Source organism: Juglans microcarpa x Juglans regia, chromosome 6S, assembly GCF_004785595.1.
Source record: "Juglans microcarpa x Juglans regia isolate MS1-56 chromosome 6S, Jm3101_v1.0, whole genome shotgun sequence".
Taxonomy (NCBI): Eukaryota; Viridiplantae; Streptophyta; class Magnoliopsida; order Fagales; family Juglandaceae; genus Juglans; species Juglans microcarpa x Juglans regia.
In genome coordinates, this window is record NC_054605.1 from 10,744,452 (window position 1) to 10,758,891 (window position 14,440).

At 31.4% G+C, this 14,440-nt stretch overlaps 1 protein-coding gene and 2 long non-coding RNA genes across 4 annotated transcripts; 2 read left to right on the top strand and 1 right to left on the bottom strand.

Annotated features, from left to right (window-relative positions):
• Nucleotides 1–718: 718 nt before the first annotated feature.
• On the top strand, nucleotides 719–4,183 carry LOC121236402 (carbonic anhydrase 2-like). Of its 2 annotated transcripts, none has more exons than XM_041132827.1 (9): nucleotides 719–814; nucleotides 1,266–1,338; nucleotides 1,660–1,824; nucleotides 2,176–2,224; nucleotides 2,388–2,504; nucleotides 2,642–2,695; nucleotides 2,793–2,878; nucleotides 3,020–3,125; nucleotides 3,814–4,183. In XM_041132827.1, exons 2-9 carry the CDS (start codon nucleotides 1,280–1,282, stop codon nucleotides 3,979–3,981), a joined length of 804 nt encoding a protein of 267 aa, XP_040988761.1. In that variant the 5' UTR covers nucleotides 719–814; nucleotides 1,266–1,279; the 3' UTR covers nucleotides 3,982–4,183. The 2 variants fall into 2 exon arrangements, with proteins under 2 accessions (XP_040988761.1, XP_040988762.1); XM_041132828.1 differs by having other exon boundaries at nucleotides 1,266–1,323.
• A 2,500-nt stretch (nucleotides 4,184–6,683) lies between these two features.
• On the top strand, nucleotides 6,684–9,737 carry LOC121236411. The gene is made up of 2 exons (XR_005934755.1): nucleotides 6,684–6,901; nucleotides 8,686–9,737. It is a non-coding gene; the product is annotated as an uncharacterized LOC121236411 (long non-coding RNA).
• On the bottom strand, nucleotides 7,084–7,298 carry LOC121236412. The gene is made up of 2 exons (XR_005934756.1): nucleotides 7,253–7,298; nucleotides 7,084–7,195 (listed from the first exon to the last, which is right to left on the bottom strand). It is a non-coding gene; the product is annotated as an uncharacterized LOC121236412 (long non-coding RNA).
• Nucleotides 9,738–14,440: the final 4,703 nt, after the last annotated feature.

Sequence of the window (14,440 nt, forward strand, 5' to 3'; positions counted from 1 at the left end):
TATTGCGAATGAGAGTTGAAGAAAACGATCGAAGGAGCAAACCCTAGCTATGATCAGTAACATGAAGACTTGATGAAGTTACTTATCATCATCATGATCATCAACTAGGAATATTAATAATAGGGTATCGATCTATACAAATTAAAATATATATATATATATATATTTGATATTGCGAATGAGAGTTGAAGAAAACGATCGAAGGAGCAAACCCTAGCTATGATCACTAACATGAAGACTTGATGAAGTTACTGATCATCATCATCATCATCAACTAGGAATATTAATAATAGGGTATCGATCTATACAAATTAAAATTAACCCATGTATCGAAGAAATTAATATTATTTTTCTAATAATTTGTTTTTGTTTTCATCTCATGTATACGTCGTTGATCACGTGAAACTGCAGGAGCTAGCTTGCTAGCTAGAGATTCTCTCCACAGACAGGTTAGGTGATAATCGAATAACATTATTAATGTACAATATTAGGTGAGAGACGTATGAGTTTGTTCATAGATATATATGGTCGATGGCTCTTTCTGGCAGTACAGCTGACATCAAGAAGATAATTAACGCAAGAAAGACTTGTTTATTTTATAAATTATTAATTTCTTTTTTTCTATAGATCACACGAAAAATTAATTAAACGTGTTAATTAAGGTACGTACTTTTTCTCTTGAAAAATATTAATTCTGGGGCAGGTAAGAAACTAGAAGCATAGACTAATTTGCTTATATAAATAGAGGCATTCAGTCACTGCAGAAAATGCATAATATCCAGATTCACAGTAGTACTTCTACCAAAAGTTTCAAGTAAGAATCCTTTTGGTCTTAGCTAGCTAGCTTGCTTCTGATCTGCATGTGTATATATTTTCTGTAAAATTTTATCTTTGATTGCCATATATATTTAGCTAGGCAAGTTAATTTCTTCATTTTCCTTAAGTTTGAAGTGATCCGTGTCTTTGACATACATACATACATATATGTATGTATGTGTATATATATATATAGTTCTTTTTTTTTTTTTTTAACTTCGACGAGCGGATTTTTTCTTTTGATGCTCAGTCCTGGCAAGTTTTATATTTGTGGAAAGAGTAGTGCTATTTGAAGGTCTTTCTTTACGTCACACACTATCTACATGACAAAAAGTACTGATTCCTTGAAGCTATCCATTTTGAGTGTAAAAATGGAGCTTTTAATTTAAAATATACATTACCATTTTTTTTAGACGTTTCAGTAATGTATGTTTCTGATCAACTTGCAGAAGAATCATCAAATATGGCTAGTCTTTCTTTGGAGGAAACAGTTGAAGGAGGGAAGAGGTTGATTAACACTAGGTTTGATTAATTATGCTAATTCCTTAAATCCCATATATGTCGGGGTTAATTAATTATAAGCAAATTTTAGAACTTTCCATACAAAACACAGAAAAATCGTAATTAATCATGTCATCCAAATTAAGTTCGGAACGGCCAGTACTGTAAAGAAACACTACGTTCTCTATCCTATCTATATACTTGCAACGTCCTTTTTCACACACACAGAGAAATAGAGAGAGAGAGAGAGAGAGAGAGAGAGAGAGGAGGGAGGGGGGAAAGATTGCCATTGTTTTTGCATGGGATGAATAACTTTGGCTTATATTACTTGGCTGCATGCAGTGGGAACGAAGATAACTTGGAAAATGATCAGGAGAAGTACTCTGCAAAACTTGAGAAACTGACAGCGGAATTACCATTGGCAGATCTGATTCCTTCCAGTTCCAGCTTTGACCCAGTTCAAGCCATTATAGAAGGGTTTAAATACTTCAAGCAGAATGAATTTGAGTATGCATATATAACAGTAGTACCTTGCCAATACTTGTCATTAATTTATAACATGCTTTTATTTCTTTCTTCTAAAACCAAACTTGGCTTAGATTTTTCTGTTCAAAATTAGAAAAGCAGTTTGCATGCAGCTAGCTCATGTCACCACTACAAGAAATGCGATTATTTATAATAAGAAATAATCGTTTTCGTAAACAAATAATTGGCAAGAAACGTTTTTCTTGTCATGCTACCTATCTGCATTTCTTGTATATCAATTCTCTTGATACACTAACTCCAACTTGGAAACCTACCATTTCAAGTATATATTTTCATCTTTATGGTTTTCTTTGGCTGGATTTTAATTTGCAGCCCGAACAGACCTTTTTACGACGAACTTGCCAAAGGCCAGGAACCCAAGGTACTATATACATATATATATATATATATAATCTATGCTTCTTTGATCTATTAGCTAGGTTACTTAATTCCTGCTATATATTCTCATAAACAAGCTTAAAAATATAACAATATTTACGATTTAAGCAACAAACTCAAGGATCTGAATAAATTTTCTGGTGTAGTTTTTGGTATTCGCATGCTCAGACTCTCGAGTGTCCCCCTCTATTATCTTGAACTTCAAGCCTGGGGAAGCCTTCATGGTCCGCAACATTGCTAACATGGTTCCTGTGTTTGATCAGGTTTCTCATTTATCTCCAATCATCTCTCTCTCTCTCTCTCTCTCTCTCTCTCTCTATATATATATATATATATATCCAACATATCTTTTTATTATTCGTGTTAACATTAATTAATTTACCTTTTTTTGTTTGCACAGCTAAAACACTCTGGAACTGGCGCTGCCATTGAATATGCGATATCGGTTCTTAAGGTGAAATATATATAGTCCATTTATCCGAATTTTCTCCTTGTACTGTTTCTGCAGAATAATATTTCAGTGTCTTACAAGAAAATAAATTCCAATATAGATACCAAATATCCTTGTCATTGGGCATAGTAGATGCGGTGGGATAGAAAGGCTTATGTCCTTTCCCGAGGATGGTTCTGTTCCTTTGTAAGGCTTTCGATTCCCCCCAGAGTACTTAATTTCTTGTTCAAATCTGAAGTATTTTCTCGAGAAATTCAATCTAATGAAAGTGGATAAGATTATAACCAACTTACTGAATTCATTCATCCGATCGATTAATATGTGCAGTGATTTCATCGACGACTGGGTCAAAATTGGTTTACCTGCCAAGTTGAAGGTCAAGGCAATTTGGGGCAATTGTTCATTATCCGAACAATGCAAACAGTGTGAAAAGGTTGGCTTATCTTCATCATGCTAATTTTTTATATCTAATCATTGCTCAAAAACTCAAACAAACTTATCAACAACGTCGACGTACGTCAGAAAACAAAAACCAAAAGAAATGCTGATTTCAATTGCGTGATGGTAGATATAATTATAAGATTTGTAAGTTCCATCCACACACTCCTTTCAAAAAAGTGGAGTCCACAAATAAAAAATAAATTTTTCATGTGTTTTTCATATTTATCTATTTTTTTTAAGGGAATACCCGAGACTTGCACAATACCCTAAATGGTTGTTTGGAAACAATAACTCAAACACTTTCAAACTAATTATCATTAAAGCTTTTTCAAACTAATCATTATAATTTTTTCAAATTTTTAAACAAAAAATAATTTAACTTTTTCAAATTTTAAAATAAAAATTATATTAAAAAATTATATTCTAACAATATTTTAAATTTATAATATTTTTTATTCAACATTTTCTCTTTCCTTTCCCAAAATCTAATAAATACTTGACTCAAACTATTTCAAATCACTACTATTCATTAATTATCTTATTACTATTCACAAAATTCTCATCTCCGAAGATCCTCTAGCTAAGACTTGAAATATCTTTTTCCATTTTAATTATACAGCTAAAAAACTCATGATCTTTCCTAATCTATGCATGTTTCAATTATATATGTATAAATGCAGGAGTCAGTGAAGTTGTCCCTGACTAACTTATTGACATACCCATATGTCCGAAAGGCGATTGCAAAGAATGCACTCAAGTTGATGGGTGGATACTATGATTTTGTTCATGGAACATTTGAGGTTGTGCTGTTCGAGAGTCACTTTTCACCTCCCATCCCAGCCATCTGAGTGATCTCCAAGTTCTTAGTCATGTTATCTCTTATTGGCGCAATATTATCCACTAAATAGTTAATTAGCAGAGGCAGGACCCGTTTGCAAACAATAAACTGCATGCATTTTCTTTCTCTAAGCTTTAAGATGATGATGATGATGATGATGATGATGATCTGATTGTTTCAGACATGCTTTTCAAATTCCCATATTCTCCCATCATCCCCATATGTATGAGTGCTCTCAAGTTATAGTCTCAAGCTTTTTTAATTTTATGTATTCAGCACTGGCGCTGCATTTGTCTTTATGTACAATTTAATCCACCAAATAAGGCAGACTAGTTCTCTTCAATTCACCTAATAACACTTCAATATATAATTTCTCTGCTAGAAATTACATATATAGATAAAAAAGGTGTACAAAGATCATTCCAAATCTTATGGCTTATTTTAATCTAAGAGTAATGATACATGTACAACCATTTTTACAATCATGTTTTGAATTGGGATTACATTTTGATCGATAAAACGATGCTGTTTTTATAAGTTATTTTACAAAAATGTTCTTCATTTAAAACAAAGTTGTGTAAAGGGTTGTAAGAAAAAAAAAGTTTGTATAATTAAGTATCATTTTCCTTAATTTAATCTAAAGTAGTACTTGACTATGAGAACGACATGTTTACGAGAATTGATCATGTCACAAAATATTAATATACATAATTTTAGGACTAATTTTGTGACGCCCCCAGCCCCTGTATGGGATTGGACAGTGAGTACTAAAGCATTAGGACATGTAACTTAATGTTACATACCCCTATACATGATATATATGATATTGCAATGCACCTATTATATTATAGCAGTATGCAAGAAATGTAGCAGAAGTATTGATGTAAATCTAAGTAAAATTTAAAGCAACTTGAACAAATAACATGGTACCATAAGCTATATATCTCAAAATGATTTCATTTTTGTTCAAATCACTCCCAAAAAAGATACTGTTTTTGAAATCTCCCGAAACAAAGGGACCTCCAAGATTAAACCATAATTTAAGAAATAAGAAACTTCAATAGCACTAAGGTCCCATCACTAGTTACACTTAAGAAAATTCCCATTGTCTACAGGGGTTCTAGCTCTTGAAGTCCCAAGCTAGAAGCGACTTCCTTTGTCTCAACAGAGTAATATGTAGCTTGTTTAAGATATCCCGTTACAAAATCTATGTGCTCCTTTAACTTATAACACTTCAATATATAATTTCTCCACTAGAAATTACATATATAGAAAAAGGCCTACAAAGATCATTCCAAATCTTATGGCTTAGTTTAATCTAATAGTAATGATACATGTACAACCATTTTTACAACTATATTTTAAATTGAGATTATATTTTGATAAAACGATGTTGCTTTTATAAATTATTTTCCAAAAATATTCTTCATTAAAAACAAAGTTGTGTAAAGAGTCGGGGAAAAAAAAAGGAGGTTGTATAAGTGTCATTTTCCTTAATTTAATCTAAAGTAGTACTTGTACTATGAGAACCACACGTTTACGAGAATTGATCATGTCACAAAATATTAATATACGTAACTTTTAGGACTAGTTTTTTAGAACATTAGCTAAATATATTTGACCCTATATACTAAGAGTTTACTTAACGAAGAAGCTTTATGCATATGAGTTAGAGTTATTCTATTGTCAAGTTAGGGAGTAAAGCACACTATCTACATTACTTAAATGGTAAGAATATTTAATTTGGAAGGTTTAGATTTTTAAATTTATTTTTTAAATCAATTTATATCATGTAAGTACTTTACTAAGTGTGCTTTATAGGTCATGGTATATTGGGTATGATCAAGACTATTCATTCAATCAAGGTGATAGACACTTTCATTATTATTTTTAACTAAACTACCATATATTCAAAGTTTCTTTATATATTGTTTCTTGTTTGAGATCTAAATCAATTATTGAACTAACCCAAGTTATAATATTATTTATATTTTATCTAAATTAGAGTCAATATATATATATATATATAAGATGATGAAGAATTCATGACAATGACATTAATCTTGTTCTTTATTTAAAATATAAAGACGTGATATCTTGTAATTAAACTTGTTTAGAGATAATAAAGTACATATCGAAGATAATACAAATGTATCTTCTAATTGCAACAAACATGACTTGGATGCGCTTATTATCTTTTAATATTCTAAAGAAAAAAAAGAATAGCACGTTGAGATGAAGCTGAAATAAACATAAAATATATAAAATAACATATGAGTAATATTCCCAAGCATGAGGTTGTGTTGTACAGCAAACAGGTTGTGTCGTACAGGGGCCAAGCAGTAGTGCTACAGCCTATGTGTGCCCACTGCAGGAGAAGAGCCTATAAAACGTTGAAATAGGCCCGCCTTACATGTACATCCTTTTACTTGAAAACCAAAAATGGTCCAATGAAACAAAAGTGGACAATAATGAATATATTTTGATATGGTGGCACTTAAAGCACTCCTAACGGCTTATCTAAATCATTTATTTCTGTTTATTTTGAAGAAATTAGTCTGAAAGAGGCGTCCAATGGATGATCTATTCCATCCATAATTTTCATTTCTTTACAGTGCTACTGCTACATCTAGCAGTAACTATTCACAGTTGTAAATCTATTTTTAATTATTTCTCCCTCATCTATATACTTTTTCCTTCCCTATAGTATTTTAGTTTATTTCATTTCAGCCCCTTTTTCCACTCTATCTGTGTATTTCGAGCCTACCCTTCCTCATAGGTGCCTTCTGCTCGTCTTCCATTGGTCACAAGAGTTGCCTTCTGCTTGTCTTCAAATCTGCTTCCTTTCCTGTGCAAGCATCATTCCACAATTGCCTTCTGGTCATCTTCCATCTATCCCCGTCACAACTCCTATTCCGAATGGGTTTTGGGTATGGTTCAACCTCTTCTCTCTTAATCTCTCTATTCTCCTTTGAATAAGTTATGTGATAATTTTTAGTAGATGAAATCTTAGATTTTTGAGCATGTTTGTATTTTTTGGAGTTTTTTCTTCTTCAGATTTGGAGATGGTTGCATATTTAGGATTTTTTGTTAGATTCTGGGAGGGACGAGGATGGTCGCATATTTTTCTTCTTTAAAATATGCTCTGTTGAGGATGCATTCTAATAACTATAAAAAGCTTCAGACTATGGTGGAAGAGGATTGGACATAGGCCTATCAGCATTCTGTAAAGGAATTTTTATTTTATTTTAATATAAGTAAAACATAATAACTCCATAAACCTGCAAAAGAAATTATAATCTCCATGATTGAAAATCTTCCCATCCAAAACTTAAAACACAACCAGAAAACCTATTATCTCAATTAAGTTGGTGATATCTCTTGTCTACTTTGTTGATTGGCGTCCTTCTTTAGAACTCTCACATTTTTCTTCTTCACAATTATCCATCTATATTATATATATATATATATATATATATGAATTGGATGGGGTTGGTGGAGGTGTATGGATGTGAATGAAGTGGTACTGGGCTGACTGTTCAGCCTTTTTGATAGTTGAAAACCAACTCTAGTTATCATTAATTATGTATTACTTTTGAGTCTTTTACTCGGTTGTATGCTATTTAAGATAAATTGATAGAATATAAATGAGGCAGCAAAATATCTTAACAAAAATATTGGCTTAGTGAAATTTATTGAAGTTAAATGGTTGTATTAACAAAAATGGTTGGCTTACTTAATATAATCTCTTATTATTTGTTGAATCAATTTATATGTTGTAAATGCTGACCTGTATGTTGTAAAAGCTCTAAAAGTGTCATCCATTGAAGGGTCCCTGTATTTTCTTATTTGGGGTGTATTTCTGAAACTTGCTTTTTTCTTTTTTTTTTTTTTTTGCTTCATTTTTTTTTTTTTTAAACTTGGTGTAGTGGGTTGAATGTTTAGCCTTTTCGATGGTATAGATAACTGTGAGCAAAATGTATTAAAAAAAATGGTTGGCTTCGTTTAATTAACTTTCCTCTTTTTTTGTCCACCACTAACTTGCCTTGTTATGCCCATTTGATAAGATCAGAAAAATTTTTAATTGAGTTTAATCAACAAGTGGTACTTATTAAAATTTATTTTGACAAACTTTTTAATTGATAGAATTATTGAGTTCCACAATCTTTTTTTTTTTTTTTTTCATTTGAAGGATGGATTCATAACTTTATTGAGTTCATTCCTTCACTACCCTCTTACAGGAGGGGGAGAAAGCTAGAAAGCTACAATGACTACCTCCTCATATCTTTGAATGAATTAGAATCTCAAGGAACTCATCCCAACCCAAAACAATCTATTGCAAGAAAATTAAAATCTAGACAAGGAAACTTTAGTGTTGAGGAGGATAATTTACTAGTGTCAGCTTGGCTTAATATGAGTTTGGACCCAATCAATGGGGTTGATCAATCCAAAGATTCATTTTGGACTAAGTACATGAATATTATGAGAAAAACAAGAAACCCACATCTTGTGAACATAGTTCAAGCTCTCTCACAAATAGATGGTCAACCATCTAACATGCTACAAATAAGTTTTGTGGGGTTTTAGCTCAAATCAAAAGGTCTCCAAGTGGGGTTACTGAGCAAGATAAGGAGCACAAAAAATATCTTTTAATTTCATTGTGTAAATGACATTGTATTATATATAATTCACATCTCATTTAATGATTTTTCAGATTGAGCAAGCAAATGAGCTCTATCAAAATAACTAGTCTGTAATATTCAACTTTCTTCATTGTTGGACTATTCTAAGGCACTATCCAAAATGAAAACAAACTGTGGCTGAGGGCAGTGTGAAAATTAAGAGAAGATCAGTAACCTCAGATGCTCATGTGCTAGAGTTTATATCTATAGATGAAGACACCATATCTCCTTCTATAGATGTGAATCTGGAGAGATCCATTGGAAAGAAGACTGAAAATAAGCAAAAGAGGCAAGATAGTACCTCTTTCAATCTTGTTGATTTGGTGATTGAAATGATAGAGGAGAATAAGAGAGCAAATGCTGAGAAGGGAGAAGTTAGGAAAGAACTCATCTGCTTTACAAAAGATAGGCTTGATTTAGATTAACGGAGAGAAGATAAGGAAATTATGAGGATGGACATCTCAAGTTTGCCTCCAATGCAGCAAGAGTATTTTCGTAACCTCCAATTTGAAATACTTGAGAAGCAAAGGTCTACAAAATCATGACTGGGTGGTGTATGGGCTATAAATGAACATTTTTTGAAAGGTAATAATGCAGCCATTTTTGGGAATGCTCATGTGATAGTTTTTGTATAGAACATAATACAAACTTGAAGCCACAAATTTAGCCATATTTGGAAGTTTTTTTGATAGTTTTTTTTATAGGACTAAGCACAAACCTGAAGTCAATATAGCCAGTGGATAGTCCAAATTTTCTTTTGCATAGAATATAATACAGTTCGCACACTAAACTGTCTTAATAGTCTAATATGTTCTTTGTTAGGAAAATTATGATGGTGAGACACTAAAGTATAGTTGTGAATAATTTAAGAGTATTATGTGAATGAATGAGTATGAATGATTATTATGTGAATGGATGAGTTAGAGTCTAAACTTACTTGATTATGGAGTTTGCTTTAATCACTATGTTCAGGATATGACAATATGAACTTATTGATGAAAATTCTTACATTCAACTTTCTTCCACATTGGATATTACCTTCGTGAGAATCTATACATGTTTGTGAGAATGTATTTTTGTGGAATATAATCTCTTAGTGTTCTTTGTCCCATTTTATTATTTCTCTTCATTTTTCCTACCCTGGACAGTATTTATCCTTAGTGTAGTGTTCTTGGTCTCATTTTATTATTTCTCTTCATTTTTCTTTCTCTGGACAGTATTTATCTTTAGTGTTCTTGGTCCTATTGTATTCAGCGTTTGGATTTATTCTATCTTTAGTGCAAAGTCACCCTTGCCTTTGGAGAAATAAGTAAAGGAAAAATTACCAAAAGAACTGTAGAAAAGCTAAAGCTAGAGGAGCTAGCAGAAAAGGGAAGGGAATTGAGTGCAAGCATGTATCAAGCCTTCTATTTGATATAGACAACTCATTGTTAAGGAGCAATGTCTTATTGAATTTCTATCTATATATTTTCTCTAGTTATCTAACCCCTAAAATCTGAATTTCGAAGTCTTGAGAATTCTAAACAACACATTCCCTATCTATATCCTTAATTTGCTTATGCATTTGACAGCGACATTTTGGAATGTAGGGACCAAGTAAAGAGAAACGTTGGTGGCTAAATTTGTGACCAAAATTTTTTTTATAAAATGAACATTATATAAAAGAAAAAAAAAAAAACTAATGATTAAGCAAACAGTTATTGAAAATAGTTTGCAAAGATTATAAACATTATTGATAATAGAACAGACCTACATCTTAAATTAACCTTGGCATTAAACAAGAATATAACCTTAAGCTACACATAATGAAATTAAGAAAATTAAGATTACATCTTGTATAAAACAAGAATATAACATTAGACTAAACATAGTGAAATATAAAATACAAGTACTTAAGATTGACTATATATTTGCCATAAATGTTCAATAAGATCCGATTGGAGTTGAGAATGAAGTCCTCGATCTCGAATGTGATGATGGCGTTGAATGAAGTTTAGAAATTCATTTGTATGCTCATGGGACACTGTCTCTTGAGATATTTCATCGTTTTGTTCATAAACGAAGTCTTCTACCTGAAGATAAGAATGTCGCTCATCTTCTACTATCATATTATGCAAAATTATATATGCTATCATAATTTTCTTTAGCGTGTGTCGATCATAAAACTGTGCAGGTCAGCGTACAATTGCAAATCGAGCTTGAAGCACTCCAAATGCCCGTTCTACATCTTTTCTTGCTGATTCTTGAACTGCAGCAAAATATTTTTTTTTATGGCCATGTGGAGCATGAATTGTTTTGACAAATGTTGACTCCGAAGAATATATACCATCGACAAGATAATATTCCATTGAGTAGTCATTTCTATTTATTAAGTAGTTGACCTTCGGAGTATATCCTTTAGCGAGCTTTCTAAAAATAGAAGAATATTCTAGGACATTAATATCATTATGAGAGCCTGGTAATCCAAAAAATGCATGTCATATCCAAATGTTGTATGACGCTACGGCTTCTAAAATTATCATTAGCTTATGAATATGACCACAATTCATTCATTTCCATGCATTTGAAAAAAAAATTCGTTTACAATGCATGCAATTAATACCCCCTAACATCCCAAGAAACCCAAAGCTTTCTCCAACAGCAAGCAATCTAATAATATCATTGTCATTTGGTGATCTTAAGTATTCATTGGAGAAGATGCTAATGACAGCCTTAACAAATTTCTTCAAACACTCGGTTGCTTTTCTGCAATCCTTAAGTATTCGTCCACAAAATCACTAGATACTCCATAAGCTAATATTCTCATTGCAACAGCTATTTTTTGAAGGGAGGAATGCCAAAGTCTTCTAATAGCATCTCTTCTTTAGATGAAGTATGGTTCGTATGCTTCGACTGCAGCTTAAATATGCAAGAAAAGATGACGTTGCATTCAGAACCTCCTACAAAATAGATTCGGAGGATATATGGATGATTCAGCAAAATAATCTTGGAAAATGTGTTAGTGGTCTTCAAACGAATTTCTTCGAATGAATATAAGATGCGGAATAGAATTATGACGCGATGTCGAGCCTCTCTCATTACCCAAACGTTCTGCTTCTATGGTAAGAGCTAAATTTAATTCAAACTCCTCGTCAGATGACGAAAGGTCATATACCTCAAAGACGGAATCCATAAGAATTATATAGAAGGAAGAACAAGAAAAATTGTGTAAAGAAATGAAAATAAAGATGTTGGTGAAACTTTATGAAGAAATTGTATTATTTATAGTTGAAGTTTTGAGAAAACTAAAGGAATATTCTTAATATATACTAGAGGATATACTAAGAATATTCTTTTACAATTATCGAAAATGGATATTCATGAAATATATCGAAGAATATCTTAGGAATATTCTTTCACAATTATCAAAAATGAATATTCACGGAATATACCGAAGAATATCTTGGGAATATACTTTTACAATTATCAATAATGGATATTCTCATAATATACTTTGAAGATATTTTTATTATATAATCTCTTATTTTTATTTTTTGAATTAATTTATATTTTGGTTTAGCTTGTAAATTTGGATTAATTTAAAATAGAATATAATTATATAACATTGTATATGTGGAGATATTGCAAATATCAAAAGATATGAGGATATTATTAATAGTTAGAGAAAATATTTGAAATGAATAACGAAGATTAAAAAATATAATATTTAAATGATATGAAAAAAAATAGATAAGCTGATGTATGATATATTGTAAAAGTCAGTATGTAAAATAGAAAAAGTGAGTTTTGAAGATGTATCTTAAAGGATATGATGAAAAAGCCATTAGGAGAGCTCTTAGGCTCTTTATGTGATAACATTGTCACGATGGTAATCTTGGGATAAATGTTTATTCAAATTTGCATTAAGCATTTGAGTTGAGAATAAAATGATTAACTTGAAGTGTTGTGTTCAAAATACAAATTATATCAAAATCAAGTTTGAATTATATACAGGTCAATTTAAACTAGAATTATTTAAATAGTGAAATGTTTGGTTTTTGGTTTTTGGTTTTTTATTTTTATTTTTTTTATTTTTTTGTTTTTTTAAACAAAGAATGCATTTTAGAATTTAAGCAAGGTTTTGGCTATCAACCAATATAAGGGATGAAATATAATGAGCAATACAATCAATATCTGTAAATTTAGTGTCCTCAAGTACAGCTTCTCTAGCTAGCTGATGAGCAACTCCATTGATCTCCTTCTTAATATACTGAATTTTTCAAATAGAATCTAAATGTCGAAAATCTGTTGGTAGACAACTAAGCTTCCCAACGTTGTTATACAATAATGAAACAACTTGACTAGAATCATCTTCAAACAATAAAGAGTTTAAGCCAAGTTCCTTGTAGAAGAAGCAGCAGCAAGCAACCCTCAAATGTCAGCAAGTGAAGGGTCAACATAGTAGGACATTGGCTTCATCAAACTTGCAAGAACAACATCAGTAGAATCTCTAAGAATTACCTCAATACCAATCTTGTTAGAATTTGCCTTGATAGCCACATTTCAGTTAATTTTGATTTAATTAGGAAGTGAGATTGTCTAGTGTAAAGTTGCAAGTTGTGCAATTGGTCTAGATACACTTCAATGATGGATGAAATCCTCTTGTGCCTGAATTGCTTGTTGATAGACTAAAGATGGGGATAGAAAGCTACCCTCATGAATGAGAGAGTTCCTTCTAAACCAAAGTAACCAAGCTAAGATAGCAAAAAATACCAAGTCTTGTTGCACCAATTTGTCACACAGCTGCTTAAATACATGACCAAACTTAATTGCTATGATTGCAGATTTCTAGAGTGATCTGAGCCTAATGACCATACATCCCTAGCTGAGGGGCATGTCTATAAGATGTGACCTGGGGTTTCTTCCTCAAGCAAGCAAATTGAACATAAGGAATCAGTAACAACATGTCTTTCAAACAAATTCAATTTAGTGGGTAATACATCAGTACATGTTTGCCAGAGAAAAACCTTCACTACATTAGTTATGGGCAGTGACCAAAGTTTCTTCCAAAGTCTCCCTGCTAATCTTGCTTCAAAGACTCTCTAATTGACCAAGCTGAAATTTTTCTTTGTAGGTGATACGCACTTCTGACTGAAAAATGGCTAGTAGTAGTACCTCTCCAAATTAGCTTATCTGCATAGGATATCAAGCTAACAGGAGATTTTACAATAGACTTAATGTCTGCCTCAATAAATATCGTATGAAATAAGTCTAAACTTTAGGGATGTAAAAAGAACTAGAAAATCGGTTGAACCAAACTGGACAGGATCGGAAGGTCTGATGCGGTACCGATTCTTAAGAATTGAAACTAGTTCTAAATTAGTGTTACACCAGTTTTCATATTTTGGAAAACCGTTTTAAACCAAAGCGGGCTGGTATATATATTATAATTTTTTATATTATATATAATTTTTTGTATTATATTATATATATTATATGCAAAGTTGCAATTTAATATAACATAGAATTCTAATCTTATAATATAAACTTAATAGAATATAAAATTTTAATCTTAAATATAAACATTAATATTAAGTTATTAATATAAACTTACTTTTGATATATATATATAATGTATTTATACTATAATATAAATAGACTAATAGTTTAGTATATATAAACATCATATTATTACTAATATAGATAATCCTTAAAACTGGAAAAGCTAGACCCAACGGGCCCGAAACCAAAAGTTTCGGTATACTAAAATGTACAAAATCAGACCGAACCGAATTGGACCCATTATAC

Excerpts from the sequence above, each read along its gene's own strand:
- LOC121236402 (XM_041132827.1), top strand. The coding sequence starts at position 1,280 with ATGGCTAGTCTTTCTTTGGAGGAAACAGTTGAAGGAGGGAAGAGGTTG. Across the intron at positions 2,225-2,387 it reads CCAAAGGCCAGGAACCCAAG|TTTTTGGTATTCGCATGCTC; the intron begins GTACTATATACA and ends TTTCTGGTGTAG. Across the intron at positions 2,505-2,641 it reads TGGTTCCTGTGTTTGATCAG|CTAAAACACTCTGGAACTGG; the intron begins GTTTCTCATTTA and ends TTGTTTGCACAG.